Source organism: Trachypithecus francoisi, unplaced genomic scaffold, assembly GCF_009764315.1.
Source record: "Trachypithecus francoisi isolate TF-2019V2 unplaced genomic scaffold, Tfra_2.0 Lachesis_group0, whole genome shotgun sequence".
Classification (NCBI taxonomy): Eukaryota; Metazoa; Chordata; class Mammalia; order Primates; family Cercopithecidae; genus Trachypithecus; species Trachypithecus francoisi.
In genome coordinates, this window is record NW_022681453.1 from 69,415,182 (window position 1) to 69,440,150 (window position 24,969).

The window sequence follows — 24,969 nt, forward strand, 5'->3', positions numbered from 1 at the left end:
ATTTCTGCGTTTTCAACTGAGGTACTGGGGTCATCTCGCTAGGGAGTGCCGGACAATCGGTGCTGGTCAGCTGCTGCAGCTGACCAGCGTGAGCTGAAGCAGGGCGAGGCATCGCCTCACCTGGAAGCGCAAGGGGGAAAGGAATCCCTTTTCCTAGCCAGGGGAACTGAGACACACAACACCTGGAAAATCGGGTAACTCCCACTCCAATACTGCGCTTTAAGGAAACAGGCACACCAGGAGAATATATCCCACACCTGGCGGGAGGGTCCACGCCCACGGAGCCTCCCTCACTGCTAACACAGCCGTCTGCGGCGATCTATCCGCAAGGCAGCAGCGAGGCTGGGGGAGGGGCGCCCGCCATTGCTGAGGCTTAAGTAGGTAAACAAAGCCGCTGGGAAGCTCGAACTGGGTGGAGCTCACAGCAGCTCAAGGAAGCCTGCCTGTCTCTGTAGACTCTACCTCTGCGGACAGCGCACAGCTGCAGCCCATTAGGGGAAAGAGCGGGGGCGGTGCAGACGCGAACGACTCTGTCTGACAGCTTTGGGGAGAGCCGTGGATCTCCTAACGCGGAGGTTGAGATCCGAGAACGGACAGACTGCCTGCTCAGGTGGGTCCCTGACCCCTGAGTAGCCTAGCTGGGAGACATCCCCCACTAGGGGCAGTCTGACACCCCACACCTCACAGGGTGGCGTCACCCCTGAGAGGAAACTTCCAAAGAAAGAATCAGACAGGTACACTCGCTTCAGCAATATTCTATCTTCGGCAACCTCTGCTGCTGATACCCAGGCAAACAGGGTCTGGAGTGGACCTCAAGCAATCTCCAACAGACCAACAGACAGTCCTTCTGACTGTCAGGCGGAAAACTATCAAACAGGAAGACACCTATACCAAAACCCCATCCGTACGTCACCATCATCAAAGTCCAGAGACAGTTAAAAACACAAAGATGGGGAAGAAGCAGGGCAGAAAAGCTGGAAATTCAAAAAATAAGAGCGCATCTCCCCCTGCAAAGGAGTGCAGCCCATCGCCAGCAACGGATCAAAGCTGGTCAGAGAATGACTTTGACGAGATGAGAGAAGAAGGCTTCACTCCATCAAACCTCTCAGAGCTAAAGGAGGAATTACGTACCCAGCGCAAAGAAACTAAAAATCTTGAAAAAAAAGTGGAAGAATTGACAGCTAGATTAATTAATGCAGAGAGATCATAAACGAAATGACAGAGATGAAAACCATGACACGAGAAATACGTGACAAATGCACAAGCTTCAGTAACCGACTCGATCAACTGGAAGAAAGAGTATCAGCGATTGAGGATCAAATGAATGAAATGAAGCGAGAAGAGAAACCAAAAGAAAAAAGAAGAAAAAGAAATGAACAAAGCCTGCAAGAAGTATGGGATTATGTAAAAAGACCAAATTTACGTCTGATTGGGGTGCCTGAAAGTGAGGGGGAAAATGGAACCAAGGGAAAACACTCTTCAGGATATCATCCAGGAGAACTTCCCAAACTAGTAGGGCAGGCCAACATTCAAATTCAGGAAATACAGAAACGCCACAAAGATACTCCTCCAGAAGAGCAACTCCAAGAACATAATTGCCAGATTCACCAAAGTTGAAATGAAGGAAAAAATCTTAAGGGCAGCCAGAGAGAAAGGTCGGGTTACCCACAAGGGAAGCCCATCAGAATAACAGCAGACCTCTCGCGGCAGAAACTCTACAAGCCAGAAGAGAGTGGGGGCCAATATTCAACGTTCTTAAAGAAAAGAATTTTCAACCCAGAATTTCATATCCAGCCAAACTAAGCTTCATCAGTGAAGGAGAAATAAAATCCTTTACAGATAAGCAAATGCTTAGAGATTTTGTCACCACCAGGCCTGCCTTACAAGAGACCCTGAAGGAAGCCCTAAACATGGAAAGGAACAAGCGGTGGTACCAGCCATTGCAAAAACATGCCAAAATGTAAAGACCATCGAGGCTAGGAAGAACTGCATCAACTAACGAGCAAAATAACCAGTTAATATCATAATGACAGGATCAAGTTCACACATAACAATTTTAACCTTAAATGTAAATGGACTAAATGCTCCAATAAAAGACACAGACTGGCAAACTGGATCAAGAGTCAAGACCCATCAGTCTGCTGTATTCAGGAGACCCATCTCAATGCAGAGACATACATAGGCTCAAAATAAAGGGATGGAGGAAGATCTACCAAGCAAATGGAGAACAAAAAAAGCAGGGGTTGCAATCCTAGTCTCTGATAAAACAGACTTTAAACCATCAAAGATCAAAAGAGACAAAGAAGGCCATTACATCATGGTAAAGGGATCAATTCAACAGGAAGAGCTAACTCTCCTAAATATATGCACCCAATACAGGAGCACCCAGATTCATAAAGCAAGTCCTTAGAGACCTACAAAGAGACTTAGACTCCCATACAATAATAATGGGAGACTTCAACACTCCACTGTCAACATTAGACAGATCAACGAGACAGAAAGTTAACAAGGATATCCAGGAATTGAACTCATCTCTGCACCAAGCGGACCTAATAGACATCTATAGAACTCTCCACCCCAAATCAACAGAATATACATTCTTCTCAGCACCACATCGCACTTATTCCAAAATTGACCACATAATTGGAAGTAAAGCACTCCTCAGCAAATGTACAAGAACAGAAATTATAACAAACTGTCTCTCAGACCACAGTGCAATCAAACTAGAACTCAGGACTAAGAAACTCAATCAAAACCGCTCAACTACATGGAAACTGAACAACCTGCTCCTGAATGACTACTGGGTACATAACGAAATGAAAGCAGAAATAAAGATGTTCTTTGAAACCAATGAGAACAAAGATACCACATACCAGAATCTCTGGGACACATTTAAAGCAGTGTGTAGAGGGAAATTTATAGCACTAAATGCCCACAAGAGAAAGCAGGAGAGATCTAAAATTGACACTCTAACATCACAATTAAAAGAACTAGAGAGGCAAGAGCAAACACATTCAAAAGCTAGCAGAAGGCAAGAAATAACTAAGATCAGAGCAGAACTGAAGGAGATAGAGACACAAAAAGCCCTTCAAAAAAATCAATGAATCCAGGAGTTGGTTTTTCGAAAAGATCAACAAAATTGACAGACCGCTAGCTAGACTAATAAAGAAGAAAAGAGAGAGGAATCAAATAGACGCAATAAAAAATGATAAAGGGGATATCACCACCGACCCCACAGAAATACAAACTACCATCAGAGAATACTATAAACACCTCTACACAAATCAACTAGAAAATCTAGAAGAAATGGATAATTTCCTGGACACTTACACTCTCCCAAGACTAAACCAGGAAGAAGTTGAATCCCTGAATAGACCAATAGCAGGCTCTGAATTGAGGCAACAATTAATAGCCTACCCACCAAAAAAGTCCAGGACCAGATGGATTCACAGCTGAATTCTACCAGAGGTACAAGGTGGAGCTGGTACCATTCCTTCTGAAACTATTTCAATCAATAGAAAAAGAGGGAATCCTCCCTAACTCTTTTTATGAGGCCAACATCATCCTGATACCAAAGCCTGGCAGAGACCACAACAAAAAGAGAGAATTTTAGACCAATATCCCTGATGAACATCGATGCAAAATCCTCAATAAAATACTGGCAAACGGATTCAGCAGCACATCAAAAAGCTTATCACCATGATCAAGTGGGCTTCATCCCTGGGATGCAGGCTGGTTCAACATTCGCAAATCAATAAACGTAATCCAGCATAAAACAGAACCAAAGACAGAACCACATGATTATCTCAATAGATGCAGAAAAGGCTTTTGACAAAATTCAACAGCCCTTTATGCTAAAAACGCTCAATAAATTTGGTATTGATGGAACGTACCTCAAAATAATAAGAGCTATTTATGACAAACCCACAGCTAATATCATACTGAATGGGCAAAAACTGGAAAAATTCCCTTTGAAAACTGGCACAAGACAGGGATGCCCTCTCTCACCACTCCTATTCAACATAGTGTTGGAAGTTCTGGCTAGGGCAATCAGGCAAGAGAAAGAAATCAAGGGTATCAGTTAGGAAAAGAAGAAGTCAAATTGTCCCTGTTTGCAGATGACATGATTGTATATTTAGAAAACCCCATTGTCTCAGCCCAAAATCTGCTTAAGCTGATAAGCAACTTCAGCAAAGTCTCAGGATACAAAATTAATGTGCAAAAATCACAAGCATTCTTATACACCAGTAACAGACAAGCAGAGAGCCAAATCAGGAATCAACTTCCATTCACAATTGCTTCAAAGAGAATAAAATACCTAGGAATCCAACTTACAAGGGATGTAAAGGACCTCTTCAAGGAGAACTACAAACCACTGCTCAGTGAAATCAAAGAGGACACAAACAAATGGAAGAACATACCATGCTCATGCATAGGAAGAATCAAATCGTGAAAATGGCCATACTGCCCAAGGTGATTTATAGATTCAATGCCATCCCCATCAAGCTACCAATGACTTTCTTCACAGAATTGGAAAAAAAACGGCTTTAAAGTTCATATGGAACCAAAAAAGAGCCCGCATTGCCAAGACAATCCTAAGTCAAAAGGACAAAGCTGGAGGCGTCACGCTACCTGACTTCAAACTATACTACAAGGCTACAGTAACCCAAACAGCATGGTACTGGTACCACACAGAGATATAGACCAATGGAACAGAACAGAGTCCTCAGAAATAATACCACACATCTACAGCCATCTGATCTTTGACAAACCTGAGAGAAACAAGAAATGGGGAAAGGATTCCCTATTAATAAATGGTGCTGGGAAAATTGGCTAGCCATAAGTAGAAAGCTGAAACTGGATCCTTTCCTTACCCCTTATACGAAAATTAATTCAAGATGGATTAGAGACTTAAATGTTAGACCTAATACCATAAAAACCCTAGAAGAAAATCTAGGTAGTACCATTCAGGACATAGGCATGGGCAAGGACTTCATGTCTAAAACACCAAAAGCAACGGCAGCAAAAGCAAAAATTGACACATGGGATCTAATTAAACTAAAGAGCTTTTGCACAGCCAAAGAAACTACCATCAGAGTGAACAGGCAACCTACAGAATGGGAAAAAATTTTTGCAACCTACTCATCTGACAAAGGGCTAATATCCAGAATCTACCAAGAACTCAAACAAATATACAAGAAAAAAGCAAACAACCCCATCAAAAAGTGGGGAAAGGATATGAACAGACATTTCTCAAAAGAAGACATCCATACAGTCAACAGACACATGAAAAAATGCTCATCATCACTGGCCATCAGATAAATGCAAATCAAAACCACAATGAGATACCATCTCACACCAGTTAGAATGGCAATCATTAAGAAGTCAGAAACAACAGGTGTTGGAGAGGATGTGGAGAAATAGGAACACTTTTACACTGTTGGTGGGATTGTAAACTAGTTCAACCATTATGGAAAACAGTATGGCGATTCCTCAAGGATCTAGAACTAGATGTACCATATGACCCAGCCATCCCACTACTGGGTATATACCCAAAGGATTATCAATTACTCTACTACAAAGACACATGCACACGTATGTTTATTGCGGCACTATTCACAATAGCAAACTTGGAATCAACCCAAATGTCCATCTGTGACAGACTGGATTAAGAAAATGTGGCACATATACACCATGGAATACTATGCAGCCATCAAAAAGGATGAGTTTGCGTCCTTGTAGGGACATGGATGCAGCTGGAAACCATCATTCTTAGCAAACTATCAAGAAGAGAAAACCAAACACCGCATGTTCTCACTCATAGGTGGGAACTGAACAATGAGATCACTTGGACTCGGGAAGGGGAACATCACACACTGCGGCCTATCATGGGGAGGGGGAGGAGGGAGGGATTGCATTGGGAGTTATACATATAAACGTCATGCACATGTACCCTAGAACTTAAAGTATAATAAAAAAAAAAAAAGAATCTAGAACTAGATGTACCATATGACCCAGCCATCCCACTACTGGGTATATACCCAAAGGATTATCAATTATTCTACTACAAAGACACATGCACACGTATGTGCAGCACTATTCACAATAGCAAAGACTTGGAATCAACCCAAATGTCCATCTGTGACAGACTGGATTATTAAGAAAGTGGCACATATACACCATGGAATACTATGCAGCCATAAAAAGGATGAGTTTGCGTCCTTTGTAGGGACATGGATGCAGCTGGAAACCATCATTCTTAGTAAACTATCACAAGAAGAGAAAACCAAACACCGCATGTTCTCACTCTAGGTGGGAACTGAACAATGAGATCACTTGGACTCGGGAAGGGGAACATCACACACTGGGGCCTATCATGGGGACGGGGAGGGGGGAGGGATTGCATTGGGAGTTATACATGATATAAATGATGAATTGATGGGTACTGACGATTGATGGGTGCAGCACACCAACATGGCACAAGTATGCATATGTAACAAACCTGCACGTTATGCACATGTACCCTAGAACTTAAAGTATAATAAAAATTAAAAAAATTTTTTAAAATAATTTATTTCGCTTTTATTACAGTAAAGCCAAGGATGGATTAAAAAAATAAGTGGCGGTGACGAATTTACACTGAGGAGCAGTAATTCCTGCTCTATTCTTCTCCAACCCTGGGCCTGCTCCTCAGAACAAACTCATTTAAAGTGTTTTTGTTTTTGTGTTTTGTTTTGTTTCATTTTTGAAACAGACTCTTGCTCTGTCACCCAGGCTGGAGTGCAGTGGCGCAACCTTAGCTCACTGCAACCTCCACCTCCCAAGTTCAAGCAAGTCTCATGTATCAGCCTTCCGAGTAGCTGGGATTACAGGCGTGAACCACCATGCCCAGCTAATTTTATTTATTTATTTATTTATTTTTGTAGAGATGGGGTTTCACCTTATTGGCCAGCTGGCCTCGAACTCCTGGCCTCAAGTGATCCACCCGCCTCGGCCTCCCAAAGTGCTGGGATTACAGACATGAGCCATTGCACCCGGCCTCCTTTTAGATCTTTTACTTGGTTTTGTTTTGTTTTCCAGTAATATAGGTGTTTGGGGTCGGCTTCCTTTGCCCTTCTTCATCCATCACCACCTCCAGTGTCCAGAAATTTACCTTAGAAATCTGTGGTTCACAGGTCATGCTCCTAGACCCATTAAAGGAGGAAGAGGAATTAAACACATCCCATTAGTACATAATCTTGGAAGAGAAGCCTTCTGAATTTTACAATCAGGATTGGGGAAACCCTGTAAAGTACCTGCCTGGTGTTCCTTTCTTCCAGCCTCTTCGATTAAATCACATCAAGATGCTAATGGCAAAGTTGTTTGATGGGTGTTTCACCAAGGCAGGTTAGGATTTCACTGGGATTCTTAAAGTTTGAGGGTGTCTGTGATCGTTAAAATGTTTATTCATATAGTCCCTCATGAAATTTCTAAAACTTGGCTGGGCCCAGTGGCTCACGCCTGTAATCCCAGCACTTTGGGAGGCCGAGGCGGACTGATGACGAAGTCGGGAGTTTGAGACCAGCCTGGCCAAAATGGTGAAACCCTATCTCTACTAAAAATACAAAAATTAGCCTGGCGTGGTGGCACACGCCTGTAATCCCAGTCACTCGGGAGGCTGAGGCAGAAGAATTGCCTGAACCCAGAAGGCAGAGGTTGCAGTGAGTCAAGATCTCACCACTGCACTCCAGCCTGGGCAGCAGAGCAAGACTCCATCTAAAAAAGAAAAGAAAAGAAAAGAAATTTCTAAAACTCTGTATTTCTTTGCTCATTTTAAGTTGACATCTATAACTTTCTATTACTTCAAATACCTGGAAAAAATATCACTTCCAGTGCATTGTAATAATGTATCAAGTAGAAGTGGCAAAAATCAGTGAAAACATTTATTTGATCTGAATAAATGTTCAAGAAAATAGAAAGCATGAACTTACCTCTAATCTATGTTCCCTTTACTTGAAAATTTAAAGGCCGGGCGTGGTGACTCAAGCCTGTAATCCCAGCACTTTGGGAGGCCAACGCGGGTAGATCACGAGGTCAGGAGATCGAGACCATCCTGGCTAACACGGTGAAACCCCGTCTCTACTAAAAAAATACAAAAAAAAAAAAAAAAAAAAAAACTAGCCGGGCGTGGTGGCAGGTGCCTGTAGTCCCAGCTACTCAGGAGGCTGAGGCAGGAGAATGGCGTAAACCCGGAGACGGAGCTTGCAGTGAGCTGAGATCCGGCCACTGCACTCCAGCCTGGGCGACAGAGCGAGACTCCATCTCAAAAAAAAAAAAAAAAAAAAAAAATTTAATGTTGATCTACCAGAGGTAAGGCAGAAATTGTCACATCCATATTCCTTGCAATTATTCAAAATATGCATCTGAGACCAGAACGAAATATGCATCTGAGACCTTCACACAGGTGAAGAAGGGTGTTCACTAGGCCCCTTCTGCCAATGCAGAAGGTGACAGTGCAGTGGAGTCCTTTCATAGCAAGTTCTGCCTGCATGATTTCCAAAGCTTGAGTATTCCAAATCTAAGGTGAATAGGGTGGTATCCACTGAGCCCTGCCAAAAACTTGTTGCTGAGATGAAGGAAGCCGCCGCTGCTGCAGTCAGTATTTCTCACCCACACACTTTCCTCTCTTTCTGGCTGGTATGGGAAGAATGGTGTCTTTATTTTTTTTGAGACAGAGTCTCAAAAAACCCAGGCTGGATTGTAGTGGTGCTATCTCAGCTCACTGCAACCCCCTACTCCCAGGTTCAAGTGATTCTCCTGCCTCAGCCTCCCAAGTAGCTGGGACTACAGGTGCCCGCCACCATGCCTGGCTAATTTTTGTATTTTTAGTAGAGACAGGGTTTCACCATATTGGCCAGGTTGGTCTTGAACTCCTGACCTTGTGATCCACCCACCTCAGCCTCCCAAAGTGCTGGGATTACAGGCTTGAGCCACTGTGCCCGGCTGGCGTCTTTGATGATAGGTAGGAAGCAGAAGACGCAAGTTTATTAAATAAAAGCTGCTGTCATTCCTGCCACCCCACTACGATACATCTATTTCTTTTGTTGTTTTTTTTTGTTTTTTTTTTTGTGTCTAATTTTTTTTGTTGTTGTTATTTGTTTGTTTTTTTGTTTTTCTTTTTGACAGAGTCTCACTCTGTCACCCAGGCTGAAGTGCAGTGGCACAATCTTGGCTCACTGTATCTTCTGCCTCCTAGGTTCAAGTGATTCTCTTGCTTCAGCCTCCTGAGTAGCTGGGATTACAGGCTCCTGCCACCACACCTGGCTAATTTTTGTAGTTTTAGTAGAGACGGGGTTTTGCCATGTTGTCCAGGCTGGTCTTGAACTCCTGACCTCAGGGGATCCACCTGCCTCGGCTTCCCAAGGGCTGGGATTACAGGCATCAGCCACCATGCCCGGCAATACATTTATTTCTAACGCCATGTTTCTACTTAATAGTAATATAGACAAGATAGGAAGGACACATAGGCCCGATCTTGGGCTTATATTGTCTTGATTTAAGGAAGCCAAATTGATTAAAGCACCAGTATTTCAAACGGTCCCTTTATTTGACACTCTGAAGGTTTTTTTTTTTTTCTAGAATGTTGCACCACAGTAAGATTCAGGTTGGGTGAGAGGTAAGCCTTTCTTTTTACATGAGGTGAAGGCCAGGATCCTTCTCACTGCAAGTTAAGTTTTAGGAAAGAATACGTAACAAGTCTGAAAACCTAGAAATTGATTCTCTTAAAAACTATCAGTGCCCACATACCCTGTGAAAATCCCCAACTGTTCTCAGGGATACGAGTACTTCAGTTTGAAGAGCTTGCCTCAGCCCAAGTGAATGCATCTTGTGGCAGGGAAGTGCACGCATTGTGGGGTGCCAGTAGTAGTGATGCTTTAGAAGTGGACCTATTTAGAAGTGGAAAACGCCTGTATTCTTCCTCTCTCTTTCTTTAGGATGATTTTCACTCTCCCAACCCAATGGACACCCAGAAGCCTCATGCTTTCATCCTTCCTAGTCATCTTTTTATTTAAAGGGATCTCAGTGTCTTCAGTAACACTGAAAAATATAGGATGGCTAGCAGCTCAAATTGCGATTTTTGCTAGGAAAGTTTGTTTTCTAATGGCCTTAAGTCAATATTCAGACACTTCTATACCATATTCACAATGTTTGTCATGTTCATATACCATGTCTACTATCATTTTCTTATTTCTCTCTAAATGTACTCTTCATTCTACATGTTTAATTGAGAAGAAAAGCTATTGTATCTCCACCACACTGAATATCCCTGCTGTCTTAGCCTGCATTCTCCAGAAAGCCAAGCTGGAGATAAAGGCTTGAGTGAAGTAATTTATTTGGAAACATGGGACCAGCAATGCAGGCCTGGGAAGGAGGCACAGCCAGTACAAGGAAGCCTCACAGAGGTGATCACTGTTAGGGGCCACTGGTACTTGATCCCACAGGGACTTTCTGGGGAGCCTCACGCAATGTCTGTCAGAACTGTTCACCTGGGAGGCAAAGGAGGAAGCAGTTATCCACCAGCTTCCAACCCTCTTTGGTCAAGAGCAGCTCCATGGGCATCGACTTCCCTGTATTTCTGGATTGCACATGCTTGAGTGAACTTTCAAAGAATGCCAAGACAGCAGAGCAGCCCTGGGTGAGGACAGAATGGAATCAAACTGTGGATCCTGCAGACCCATGCAAGGTGCTGTCAGGTTCCACCTGTGCAAACAAGTACACTGGTCCAGCATGGGTCAGCTGCCCATTCACAGGGGCTCCAGAATCCTGCAAAGGGGCACACAGGGGTGGGTGGCAAGCTAGTTGGAAATGGGAGTGATGGGCATGACTAAAGTCTTCCTCACTCCACCTGAGATGCACTCAATTGTGGCTAGGGTGACCAGAATTCACTGTCCAGCGTCGCTGGCAAGAGCCCACTCTCTGAAGATGGTGGGATGCAGAGGTGGGAGTACAGTTGAGGGTGATCTTGTGAGCTGAGCACTCTCCCAGAAGTGTCCCCTACATATGAGGTCGACAGCTTATTCCTGCAGGGACTCAGGAGTAACTCTGGGTGCTAAAACAAAACTTGAGACCAGCACAGCAACAGCCAGCCCAGGAAGTTCGCCTTCCATCACACAGCAAGGCTAGCGGGATGCCCCTCCCTCTTCTTGGGCACCATTCTTCTCTTCCCCTAGGCCGCCTGGTGCTCTTAGTGTTTTGTGTTTGTTAGTCCGTGCACGGTGGTGAGGGAGGCTGCTGTGTGATTTGCCCCAGCCACAGCCTCTGCAAAAGCCCCTGGGAGAAGACAGCAGCAGAGGGAGCTTCCTCTGCTGTCCAATAAAACTGCTGGCACTAACAAAGTACTTCTGAGTCAATTCAAATCTTCTGTCAAGCAACCGAAAGCTAGAAGGGGAAATGCCACCTCTCTGATAGATGACCCACCCGAAGAAAAGGGAGCGACTTGTCATTGCTTTATAGACTGCAAGAAGAGAACATCTCAGAAGGGGAGTCTCATCTGAAATCAAAGGAGTTAAAGAAAAAGTAGAATTTTTCTTCAGCAAGTAAGTACATTTACTATTATCTTACTGTGGGATAGCTTGGTAGAGCTAGTTACCAGCAACCTCACTGCTTTTTAAACAAACACACCGCCCCTACCACCTCCTGGATCCATGCTTGCCCTCAAAGGAAACTTCAGGGTCTCATTCCCACAGGAGGCTGTGGCTTCCCCACACATTTGGAGCATCATAGTCAGAATTGTGGCCCTTTATTTTAAAATGTCCTAGATGCTAGCAAATATTATTTTTGTGGGCTGTATTTGAATTTCTCAAGCCAGTAAAATTCTACTGAAAGTGGGAAAATCGCTTGAGCTCGGGAGGTTGAGACTGTGGTTAGCTATGGTCAGGCCACTGCACTCCAGCCTGTGCAACAGAGCAAGATTCTATCTTAAGAAAAACAAATTCTGGTGAATAAGTCTCTTTTAGCTAATTCTGCCTAAAATGTATGATGGATAACAAAACAATATGGCATGACTGGAACTCTAGCTTCAGCGTGGTCTCCAAAGAGGACACTCAAGTATTCTCCGAGCAGCACGGGGCTGTGTCCTAGTAGCAGCCTGAAGGGGTGACAGTGGAGCACAGTGTTCATTTTCATTTCTCAATTTTGACATATTTCCCAAAAAAATTAAACCCTAGCCGTCTCACATGAGAGCACATAATTTTTTTTTTTTTTTCTCTGTCACCGAGGCTGGAGTGCAGTGGTGCAATCTTGGCTCACTGTAGCCTCCACCTCCTGGGTTCAAGCAATTCTCGTGCCTCAGTCTCCCAAGTGGCTGGGATTACAGGCACCCACCACCGCACCTGGCTAATTTTTGTATTTTTGGTAGAAATGAGGTTTTGCCACATTGGCCAGGCTGGTCTGGAACTACTGACCTCAAGTGATCCGCCCACCTCAGCCTCCCAAAGTGCTGGGATTACAGGCATGAGCCACCATGCCTGGACCTGGAGTACATAATTTTAATAAGTAATATGTGCACTGTCTTTTTTCCCTCCCTTTTTATGGATAGACTTTTCTGGTTATTGAGATCTCATACCCCTTTATGATATGTTATTTGAGCAGCAGGTTTAAAGAATTGAGACACTTGTTTTCTTATGTTAATATGTCAAGAAAGAAGTTATTTCATAACTTAGGTCCTGCCTTGGACAAAATACACCCTTACTGTCTGCTCTGTGTTTCTCGGTATGTTCAGAAGAGAATTTGAACTCTTGGAGGTTGGCTAGCAGATATGGAGGGTCCTTAGAGCTCTCTGTGTTTCTAACCAAATCTTAATCCAGCCTATTAAGTAGAAAGCCTTTTCATGGAAGGGCTAGGTTGGTTCCTGGAACTGGTGCCCTCACAGAATTTCAACTTGCTTTCCCTCAGGGTCACACCCTGCTTTAGAGGTTGCTTAGGTTAAACTCTCTAACTAATTTTAGCAGGCAACTCTGGAGTTTTACAACTCACAGTAGGCACACCTTCCTTCCTGGATGACTTTTATTTGTTCCTTTTTCAGGTTGTGAAACTAAATCCACAACCTTTGGAGACCCAGGACACCCTCCAATCTCTGTGTGTTTTGTAAACATCACTGGAGAATCCTCTAGGCCGGCAATTGGATTGTCACCACCCTGCCTGTTTTGTGCCTGGGAAGTGCCCTGGTCTTACTTGGCTCCAAATTGTTGGCTTTCACTTTTGACCCTAAGCATCTGAAGCCATGGGCCACACATGGAGGCAGGGAATATCACCATCCAAGTGTCCATACCTCAAGTTCTTTCAGCTCTTGGTGCTGGCTGGTCTTTCTCATTTCTGTTCAGGTAAGCAACTTTCAGGAACTTAACGGAGTCAACTGCTACAGGGTTAAGAGAAAGGAGGTGGGGTTCTCTGAGCTGCTCCCTTCTATTATCCTATCAGCTGGAAGGAACCTTCAGGGTATTTTCAGAACATTTTAAAGATGAGAAGACTGGTTCAAAGAGGTTAAAGGACATTCCTATCATCACACAGCAAGTTAGCAACCAAGTTAACTCAAGAACCCAGACGTACAAGGAAGCATGGAAGGGACAGTGTTATTTTAACAAAACCATAGAGCGGATTCATAATGGTCTCTTCCATTAGATGAGTATTAGATAGCTCATGTACATTTTGTGATGTGCTAATACCAGCCTCAGAGTCCATTCCCAGACTATATTTTCATGATACAGCTCAGTGAAAGTGTCCTGCTTCTAAAGTTGAACAATGGTGATCTTCTTTCCAATTTGAAGGCGGGAGAGTAGTTGAGGACAATTCCTCTTAATGACGTTAATCTTCTTAACCTTCTTAAGTTCCTCTTAATACATTAATCTTATTTGTTCTGTTTTGGATGCTGAGATCTTTTTTCAACATTGGCATCTGACTTTAAGTGGTATCAGATTTAACATAAAATTATATTTTTAGTTGTTTTTAATCTGCCACAGAGGTATTACATATATGTCCTGAAAGTAATAATTTGACTTCTAGAGGCTTTTGTTCCTGCCCAGGTGATCTTAAGAGTGCTGAACTTTTAGGACTATCAAGAAGGGTGAAGTTTGTCCCTGCTGGCAGGATGGTTCTGATTTTTTTTCTTAAGTCAGAAAACAAAAGATCTGTTTTCTAGTGAGCAGCATACCTCCTGGTTTCCCAAAAATCAAGGAGTTTGGCTCCAGCATGATTTGCCAGTCTGCAAAGACCCGACTCTTAAGGGTCTTTGTCTTAAAAACTTCTCACGTAAAGTACTGCCTAGAATATCAGGTGTGAGAGAGACGTAGAGGGAAGGGAAGAGGAGTTAGGGGCACACAGATTACTTGACTGCAATGGTGGTCATTTAAAATTTTCTCTCCAGAGCTATTTTGCATTGTTTTTAGAACCAAGAGAACCATGGCTTACATTTCACAATTTACACCTCAGATTTTGTATATATTTGACAGTTACATTACACTTCCAACAGTTACAATTTCCTTCTGGGGAGCTGAGGAAGCATTCCCAAACTAGTCTTCTGGGGAGTACAGAGGAGTTTAAAATATTTAGAATATTTTAAATATTTAGAAGGCTTCCCAGAAATAAGGGAGGTGGGGAGGGAGAGAGAATAGAAAGAGGAAGAACGATAAAAAAGTAAAAGAAGACATAAAATAAAAATTAAAACCCAAACTTTAGAAACTGTACCAGGAAAATTAGAGTCAGAGTTAAATGGAAAGAGATCTTTGAGCTAAAGAAAGATGTTTAGGAAAGTACCTTGTTCTCCTGATTTTACTGCTGCTGTGACTAAGTCAATGAACCACCTACTGTGTGCCAGGTGGGCCATAAAGTTGAGGCTAGGATTCCTGCACTCAAAGAGGTCTGCATATGTTAGTTGGGGGAATGCAAAGCTAACCCATGTAAAACAAGCAAAGAGCAATGAAATGCTTTGCCCTGATTGTAGGAGTCCAAGATCTGGGAAAGGGGGTACCAGACTGGGCTGCAGCAAGGAGGGCAGGCTTTACAGAGGCAGGTGGATGATGGAGAGAGAATTCTGGTCAGGGCAATAGCCTGGACAAAGGCACAAAGGTAAGGATGAGGCTGGCACAGGTGTTCATTCTTTTGTTTAATCATTTATTAATTCAACAAACATCATCGAGAAGCAAGAGACTTTTCTTGGTCCTGGGGACATGGCTCGGGCATTTGTGAAATTTACTATCATGGGAAGAGGGAAAGTAATCCAATAGCCACTCAAATGAATGTGTTTGTTTGTTGGCCAACAAACAAAGCCAAGTGCTTTGAAGGCAGGGCATAGGCACTGCCTGAAAAGTGCTGTCTTCCCCTGCCAGTGAGGAGTGGCAGTGAGCTATGGGAGGAGCAGAGAAGGGACTGGCCCAGTGAGCAAAACCAGACCCTGCAGCACTTGTGGGCTATAGTCATGAATCCGCATGTTATTCAGGAAGCTGGAAGGGCTTTACCCAGGGTAGTGGTGCGATCTACCCCAGCTCTCTTCACATTTGACACATACCAGTAACCTGGGGGTTTTGCTAAATTGCAGTCTCTAGCACAGGGAATTTTTTAGAGAAGTGAATCTATTTTGCATAATGCTGTAATGATAGATACAAGTCATTATAAATTTGTCCAAATCCATAGAATATGCAATACCAGGAGTGATCCCTATCGTGTACTCTGGATTGGGGCGGTAATGATGTGTTAATGTAGGTTCATTGATTGTAACAAGTGGACTGCTCTGGCGCAGGATGTAGACCGTGGCGGAAGCTGTGAATATGTGGGGAGGGAGTATATGGAAATCCTCTGCACTTTACACTCAATTTTTCGATGAATCTAAAGCAGCTCTAAAAACTAAAGTCTATATAGTTTTTTAAATGCTGTTTCCACTTAGGTGGGTCTGGGATGGGGCCTGAGAGTCTGCATTTCTAAGAAGCACCTAGGTGATGCTGATGCTGCTCCACCATACACTTTGAGTTTCAGTAGTAAAGGTGTAAATAACTTTAAAAAGGAAAAAGTGTTACTGAAGAAGGGCTTGTAGGGCAGCCCCCATGACTGTGCACAACCTATTAGGAGGTGATGTCAGTACTTATAGTAACTGATGATGTCTTTGATGAAAAGAATTGAGTCAGAGGGAAGTTGATGGAGAGTGTGTACCATGTAAAATTAGTGAGGACTGCCCAACGGGAGTGTAGGTGTGAGTTGTGCATGGTCTGTGGGAGGCGAGATTGAGTGAATAAAGTGGAGTAGGATTATAGAGGGCTTTATTCAGGGCAGAGATTTGCCACACTAGGCCTTTCTCTCCTGCCCTGGGTCAGGAAGCTACACCATGGCAAAGGTGTTCCCCCTCTCCTCCTGCCCAGTCACTGATGCCCAGGGGAAGGGATCCCTCTTTCATGCACAGGGTGGAACCAGCCAGGCTCCTCTCCCACTCTAGGTCGGCAGGCACTGTCTATGGGGGCAGAAACGCCTGACTTTGTACTCCAGCAAAGTACAGTAAGTACTTTGTCAGTAAGTAAGTGGCAGTAAGTAAGTAAGTGACAGCAAGGCAGAGGCTCTAACAGGGCAGCCCTCAGAGGGACCAATGTGGGCAGCTTTTCTTTCAGAGCTGGAGTCCTTTAAGAGAGGGTCAGGTCTAAGGAGAGGAGAAAGGCCTCCTGCAGGAGGAGGCAAGAGATGCAGCAAAAGCATTGCCTATAAGTTTATAGTCTGAGAACTCAGAGCTAGGAGAAAAGAGAATGCCCCAAAGAGCCACCATTCACAGAACACATCCTCCTCTCCCCGCAACACATACCATTATGCTGCTGGCCCAGGGGTCCCATGAGCAGTGATTGTTCCCATCATCACCCTGACAACAGTTGTTCAAGTCCCTGAGCATTTTAAGGATATAAATACTGTGTAGAAAGAGAAAAAGATGGTACAGAGTATATGAGCGGGGTCTAAACAGGGGGAAAAGTCAGGAACAGTGTGAACACCAGGAGACACAAGTCTCAAGCCTACGGCTGCCAGAGGCAGCTCTTCCTGTCTCCTTTGTGTGGCTAGCACCTAGCCCAGGGCTGACACCAGTGCTGTCGGTGCTAGTTCACCTAATCAAACATTTAGACGGGTCCAAGACGGTCACTCCTGTTGGAAAGGTGTGCACAAACCAGGAACAGTAAAATCTCCAGGTGGTGAGACAATAGGTGACTTTCACTCTTTTCTATATCTTCCATTCTTTCTAAGAATGTTTATTTTATAGTCAGGGAAAATGTTTATTTAAAAAGCACACTTGTGTTTCCAGGGAGATCATGTATGTCCTGTCATTTGGTGAGTTTTAAGATGTTGTGTCAACTGCTTCTCTCCCTTCTCCACCAGCAGTGGCGATGCAGCTCCCAGATCCCTGCCAGGGCAGCCTCTCTAACGACTGCTGAGGTTGAACTCCCTGGGAGGGGCACTGCAGACTGGCCACTGCATCCTCCAGGCCTCCAGGCTGTATGGAGAGGGTGGGGAAGACTCAGGTCTTCCTAGTATGGATTCTTTTTTTCCCTTCATGTTTTATTTGCACTGACATAAAATTCAACGTTTTAAAGTATACAATTCAGCCAGGCATGGTGGCTCACTCCTGTAATCCCAGCATTTTGGGAGGCCGAGGTGGGTAGATCACCTTAAGTCAGGAGTTTGATACCTGCCTGGCCAACATGGTAAACCCTGTCTCTACTAAAAATGCAAAAATTAACCACACAAGGTGGCCCGTGCCTTTAATCCAAGCTACTCGGGAGGCTGAAGCAGGAGGATGTTTTGAACCCGGGAGGTGGGGGTTGCTGTGAGCCAAGATCACGCCACTGCACTCCAGCCTGGGCAACACAGCGAGACTCTGCCTCAATAAATAAATAAATAAACAAACAAACATACAAAGTGTACAATTCAGTGGGTTTTAGTATATTCGCAATGTTGTGAACCCACCATCACTATCGAATTCCAGAACATTTCCATCATCCCAGAAATAAACCTGCGCCTATTTGCAGCTATTCCTCATTCGCCTGTACCCCATCTCCTCGCAAGCACTAATTTACTCTCTGTCTCTATGAATTTGCCTGTTCTGGACATTTCTTTTCTCTTCTTTTTTTCCAGAATTTAGGTAAGAAAGAATACTCTGGACATTTCTTACAACATGTGGCATTTCGTGTCCATCTTCTTTCACTGAGCATTATGTCTTTTAGGTTCATCCATGTTGCATATGTCTTAGTACTCCGTTCGCTTTTACGGCCAAATAATATTCTGAAATAATATTCTGTTGTAGATTGAGATCTATTTTTCTTTTTGTAGCAATGGGGTTTTCGCTATGTTGCCCAGGCTGGTCTTGAACTCCTGGGCTCAAGCAATCCACCCGTCTTGATTGGCTCCCAAAGTGCTAGAATTACGGGTACCTGACCTAGATTGAGTCCCTGAGAGGTCCATTTTTTTTTTTTTTTTTTCTGAGACGGAGTCTCGCTGTGTCGCCCAGGCTGGGGTGCAGTGGCGCGATCTCGGCTCACTGCAAGCTCCGCCTCCCGGCTTCACGCCATTCTCCTGCCTCAGCCTCCCGAGTAGCTGGGATTACAGCTCGTGAAAGTCCTCCACACAAAAATTAGCCCGCCACCACACCCGGCTAAATTTTTTTGTATTTTTAGTAGTGACGGGGTTTCACTGTGTTAGCCAGGATGATCTTGGATCTCCTGATCCGCCTGCCTCGGCCTCCCAAAGTGCTGGGATTACAGGCGTGAGCCACCACGCTGGGCCAAGAGGTCCATTATTTGTCTAAAACTAGTGGTCTACACTTGTTGGCAAATAGCTTCCTCTCCTGGGTGGCTAGCAGCCCAGAGTTGAAGTGGTCAGAGCAGGAGGGTGGCCAAGGGGTCAGGAGAGGCAGAGGCTGAGGCCAGCACTGTTGAGTGTCCCCCGTGTGCCATACAGGCGGGCAGTTTCCACACATCCACCAGAAGGCGAGCAGCGTTGCCGTCCATCTCTGCCTTCTCTCCTGCCTCCTCTCACAGCCTCTGCCCCTTTCTTACTGCTGCTGGGTAGAGGTGCCGGATGAGCTCCCCATGCCAGCTATGGGCACTGAACTTAGTTCAAGAATCAGCCAGTTACCATGGTGATGCTGGTGCTGTGGGGGTGTGGTTCAGCAAAGCAGGCTGTTGTGCATGAGAAAGGACAGCCCCATTAAAAATCTGTAGAGCCTTCTACAGTTAAGAAAGCACGTTACATCTGGTATCCTGTGATCGCTGTGATAATTATGTGAACCAAGGAAGATAGTTATCTTGGTCTGTTTTGTGCTACTATAACAGAATACCTGACATTGGGTAATTTAGAAAGAACAGAGATTTATTTCTTACTGTTCTGGAGGCTGGGAAGTCCAAGGTCAAGGGGCTCACATCTGATGAGGACCTTCTTGCCGCATCATCCCATGGCAGAGGATAAAAAGGCAGGAGAGCATGCACGAGACACAGAGTGGGAAGGAGGCCAAAACCATCCCTTATAAGGAAGCCACTCCTGCTGTAGTGAACCCACTCCCAAGAAAATGGCATGAATCCACCCATGATGGCAGAGTCTCCATGACCTAATCACCTTTTAGCAGTCCCACTTCTCAACACTGTTACACTCGGAATTAAATTTCCAACACCAAAACTTTAGGGGACACATTCAAATCATAGCAATAGTATTATGACTGTTTTACAGAGATGGAACTTGAAGCCCAAAGAGGTTACCCAGCTTGCTCAAGGTTATGATTCTAATACACAGTGGATGGAGCCAGACCTCATTTCCTCATGCCTAACATGCATTCAGCAAGTATTTACTGAGCACCTACTATGGACCAGGTCCTGTTCTAGACACTGCAGATATGGCAGTGAACAAAGGAGGTAGCCTCTGCTCCATAGCTCCATACGTAATTATGTATCACATATACATGTAAATATACATCACAGTTGTAAAAATATATATCAGTTGGAGACAAGCCTGAAGAGAAACAAATCAGGCAAAGAGAATAAAGAGTAGCAGGATGGAGCTGGGAAGGGAGGATGGTGCTGTTCAAGGAGAGTCAGGGAAGGCCTCTTTGACAAGGGGCCACGAGAGCAGATGTGAGTAAAGTGGGACCTGAACTGTGTGGATCTCTGGGGAAGACATTGGCTCCCTCTAATGTCCCAGGTACTGTGGAGGACTTTTTTTTTTTTTTTTTTTTTTTTTTGAGACAGAGTCTCGCTCTGTCGCCCAGGCTGGAGTGCAGTGGCCAGATCTTAACTCACTGCAAGCTCCACCTCCCGGGTTCACACCATTCTCCTGCCTCAGCCTCCCGAGTAGCTGGGACTACAGGTGCCCGCCACCTCGCCCGGCTAGTTTTTTGTACTTTTTTAGTAGAGATGGGGTTTCACTGTGTTAGCCAGGATGGTCTCGATCTCCTGACCTCGTGATCCATCCGTTTCGGCCTCCCAAAGTGCTGGGATTACAGGCTTGAGCCACCACGCCCGGCCCTATGGAGAACTTTTATGTGCAGTATTTCATTTTGAATCCTCGCACCCACTGGGTTGGATAGGTGTCACAATGCCCATTCAAAACTGGCTAAGAAAGCTCAGTTCAACCAAGTTTGAGACAGTAATATTGAGATTTCCGGTCCCTGACTCTTCCCGTCAGAGTCACTGAAGCAGACAAAACCGTTAGACGCATGTCAGTTTCAACTGCTTTTTGTCTGTGTGTGACGGAGTCCCTAAAACAGACAAAATTGATATAAATTTGTTGGGCAAATTTATAATGACTGTTTTCTGTCTCTGTGTGGTGGAACCCTGAAAACTGGGTTCCTGTGTGAATTTCCAAATTGGAAGATTTTGGGTTCCTCTTTTTAGTTCTATTCTTCTTCACACTTATCATCAGAAGGCTGGACAAAAACTCCTTAGAAGCCATCATCAAAATTACATGGTTTCTCTTTCAGTTACGCTATCTCTTTTGCTAACATCACCACATACCAAAATCAGTGAGAAATATTGGATTCTTTCTGGGTGGGAACAAATAGCTCGGTGAGGAAAGACCATATTATTGGGGGGCCCAGAGAAGTGAGTTGCTGTCTGTCTGGCCCATAGCAAGACCAGAGTCCTATATCTGACATAACCCTTGAGTGAAATGAAAGGTAAGAGTTAGCAGTGGGAGGAGGGAGAAAGAAATATTGAAACTCTTACAGAAGACCTGCTATGTCCTTGGGACTTTTTATTTATATCATTTAATTGAATTGAATTTTCCAATGATCCCAAGGGGTAGGTGTCATACCTATTTAGAGATGAGGAAACAGATGAAACAGCAAGTGGCTAAGCTGGAACTAGAATCCAATCAATGGAGATGGATAGCCCATGCTCCTTCTACGTCTCATTTTGCTCTCCTTGCAACACTAGGAGTGTCTGGGTTGTCATTTGATCTTTAGCTAATATAGCTTCACTTTGAAATATGCTCCCCTCAAGTATATCTTTTTATTTCTTCCCTTCTTTCAGTTGTATTCCCTAAAACAGGGACCGGCAACATTCCACATAATTGCTGAAGGGGTGCCTGGACTATTCTGCATTACCTCACTTTGCTATGCAAATGCCCACCATCACAACACTCTCTTGTTCAGTGCTGTGGTGGGGCCGTATCCAGTCTCACAGAGGCCTGAGAGTGGCTGGTGAGATGGAAAGGTGCTAGTGCCCCATGATCCTGCTGTCTAAGAAGAGAGAGGGCTTGGAAATGAAGTCCCTAGACATGGGTCTCCCTAAGGGGGTCTGTATGGCTTCAGGGAATACAGGGCCCAGAAGGCACAGCATGACGGCACTGGACAGGGGGCACTGGGGCCTTAGAGGGATGCTGCTTTTAGGTCCTACAACAGCCTAGGAAGAATGACCATGCCTTCTAAACCAAAAATCAGAAAATATAGCCTGCTAAGGAATTTTGGTGCTATTGACACAGAGACTAGTTTAGATACTGATGTGCTGGTATTTCTTGGTTATACGGATGGAGAAATAAACAGAATGTTTTAAACAACACTTCTAGCAAATACAGGTTGGAGGATAACTGTATAGCATGGACTGCAGATAGCCAAAGAGATAAAGGCAGGATATAGGATCTATTTAGGGTACCTGAAGACGGTAGAAATAGTCCAAAGGTACAAGCATGGGAGTCATTTCAGTCTGAAACCATGGGATCAATCAGGCCTGGAAAGAAAGGGACTCTGTTTCTTATTTATTTATTTGTTTATTTATTTTGAGACGGAGTCTCACTCTGTCACCCAAGCTGGAGTGCAGTGGTATGATATTGGTTCCCTGCAACCTACGCCTCCTGGGTTCAAGTGATTCTCCTGTCTCAGCCTCCTAAGTAGCTGGGATTACAGGTGTGTGCCAACACACCTGGCTAATTTTTTTGTATTTTTAATAGAAATGGGGTTTCACCATGTTGACCAGGCTGGTCTCAAACTCCTGACCTCGTGATCCACCCACCTCAGCCTCCCAAAGTGCTGGGATTACAGGCTTGAGCCACGATGCCCGGCCTGAGACTCTATTTCTTAAACCAAAGGGCTCAGTGGTAGGGCTGGGTTGGAGTGGGGGGTGGGGGGCAGTGTTGGCTTACTTACTGGAACTGGGGCCTAAAACTGAAGAAATCAATAAACAAGAAGAATGGCTCTAAAAGCCTGGGCCAGAAAGAAAAAAATGTGTAAAATTGGGGCAGTTTCGTTTCCTCAGCTCAGTTTCCTCATTTGTAAGATAAGGCCACGAGAATGAATGATCATGGAAATCCCTTCCAGACCTCACATTCCTTACTATGACTTTCATATCCCCTGGGGCTGAGTACATTGTTTAACCCGTGGCTGGCACTTATATCCAGGCCTTCTCAGGGGACCAGTAGACTTTCTCCCTCACTAGGGATCCCTGTCTCTGTCCCCAACTCCTGGCCCATAGGCATCTGGCTATATACATAAAACAAGCAAGTGCCTTTCCATATTTCTGAATGCTCAAGATGTCTCGTCATGCTGGGCGTGGTGGCTCAAACTTGTAATCCCAGCATGTTGGGAGGCTGAGGTGGGCAGATCACCTGAGATCAGGAATTTGAGACCAGCCTGGCAAACACGGTGAAACATTGTCTCTACTAAAAATACAAAAATTAGCTGGGTGTGATGGTGGGGGCCTGTAATCCCAGCTACTTGGGAGGCTGAGGCAGGAGAATTGCTTGAGCCTGGGGGTGGAGGTTGCAGTGAGCCGAGATTGCACCACTTCACTCCAGCCTGGGCAAAAGAGCAAGACTCCGTCTCAAAAAGAAAGAAAGAAAGAAAGAAAAGAAGAAAGAAAGAGAGAGGAAGGAAGGAGGGAAGGAAGGAAGGAAGGAAGGAAGGAAGGAAGGAGAAAGAAGGAAGCAAGGAAGGAAAAAGAAAGAAGGAAGGAAGGAAAGAAAGAAAGAAAAAGAAAGAAAGAAAGAGAGAGAAAGAAAGAAAGAGGTGTCATCATATGCAGATGCAGGGGAAGGGGAAGATTCTGGATTACTCTTGAAAGGTAACATCACTGGAAGAGCTTTACCCATTTGGTTGGGTGTTGAACTGGATGTAGGAGCAGCACTCAGTGGTATGGGCAGGTGGAAAAATACGGCAATTTGCTTGTCAGTATATCAATAAGTATATCAAAGGTGTAAGGTGGCTGCTAATATATTGAATTCAACTTTAGGCTGCAAACATAGATTTAGGTAAAGAAGGTGACAACCCAGTTCTACTCTGAGCCAATCACACAGTAGATGTCTGGAATGTTAGATTTAGTGGACTTTGCTCTCTCAAAAAATATATACACAGAAATCAAACTGTGTAGTGAGGAAAGTGAAGGCACTCACTTTCAATACATCAACAAGGAATGGGGGCAGATGGGAACGTGCAGAACTATCTGAGAGAGGACATCACTATACTCAGATATCTGCAAGTCTTGTCATGTAAGAAGAATGAGATGTGTTTTGTAATGCCTGTAGAAAATAGAGGGAAACAGACTTCAACATAAAGCAAAGCAAAACTTCCTCAAACTGTCCAAAGATGAAATCAAAAGCCTTAGAAGTTAGTAAATTCCCCACCCCCTTGGAGAAAGGAGAATGGGATCCATATTTGGTGTGCATCTAGGCACTGAAATACAGTATATGCTTGCCGTAAATTATCTCATTTAATCCTCATAATAACCAATGTGAAGACTGGGGTTCAGAGAAGTAAAGTAAATTGCTTGAGGTCACACAGCTACTGTGGATTTTATTAAACACAAAAAGCCCATGTTCTTTCTACACCAACAAGCAGGAGCCTCTAGGCAAGGATGCTAGCAGGGGGCACTTAGTCATGATTGCCTTTAAGGTAAATAGGGAAGTAGGCAGTCCTGAGAGCTTCAAATCCTAAGTCACTCAAGTGCAAAGAGGAGGAATCAGGATGTGTATTAAGGTGAGAGATGAAGGTTTTATTCCTGTGCCAAGCCAGTGAAGTCACATGAAATGAATTGTCTTTAGCTCACTTAATCTGGATAAAATTTATCCTTAGATTTTTTCCATGGTTAAATGCAGTTCTGTAGTTTAAATGAATGCATGTACACGTGCATATCTGTGTGTGTGTGTGTGTGTGTGTGTTGTTGTATCATGTGATTGTGGGGAGAGGGGCTGTAGGAGAAACGCAAGGGAAAGGGCAGTAAGCATCAGAGACTAGGTCTTTATAGTGAAATTCTTATTTCTCAAGGCAGTAGTAGCTGAAAATTACCTAATCAAGTGACCAGGCAACAAAGCCAAGAAGGAGGCCTTCTGTAAGTGGGAATCCATGAATAATGAAGATTGATTATGTTTCCTACCTATTTAAAGTATGGCCCTCTTTTTTCTTCTTAGTTGACCTCATCTCACTCCCTTATTCTTCGTCATGGCTGCAGAATCATAGGCCCTTGGAATCTCAGGCTGACCTGCCCCGTCCTAGAC

At 44.3% G+C, this 24,969-nt stretch overlaps 1 protein-coding gene across 2 annotated transcripts in view; it reads left to right on the top strand.

Moving 5' to 3' along the window:
• The first annotated feature begins 11,183 nt into the window (after positions 1-11,183).
• The window catches only part of CD80 (CD80 molecule), a 31,687-nt gene continuing 17,901 nt past the window's right edge, over positions 11,184-24,969 (top strand). The window contains exons 1-2 of one of the 2 annotated variants that reach the window (XM_033211145.1): positions 11,184-11,576; positions 13,064-13,361. In XM_033211145.1, coding sequence (XP_033067036.1) covers positions 13,262-13,361 — 100 coding nt within the window. In that variant the 5' untranslated portion in view covers positions 11,184-11,576; positions 13,064-13,261. The remainder of the gene's footprint in view (positions 11,577-13,063; positions 13,362-24,969) is intronic. The other variant, XM_033211144.1, reaches the window with a different exon arrangement.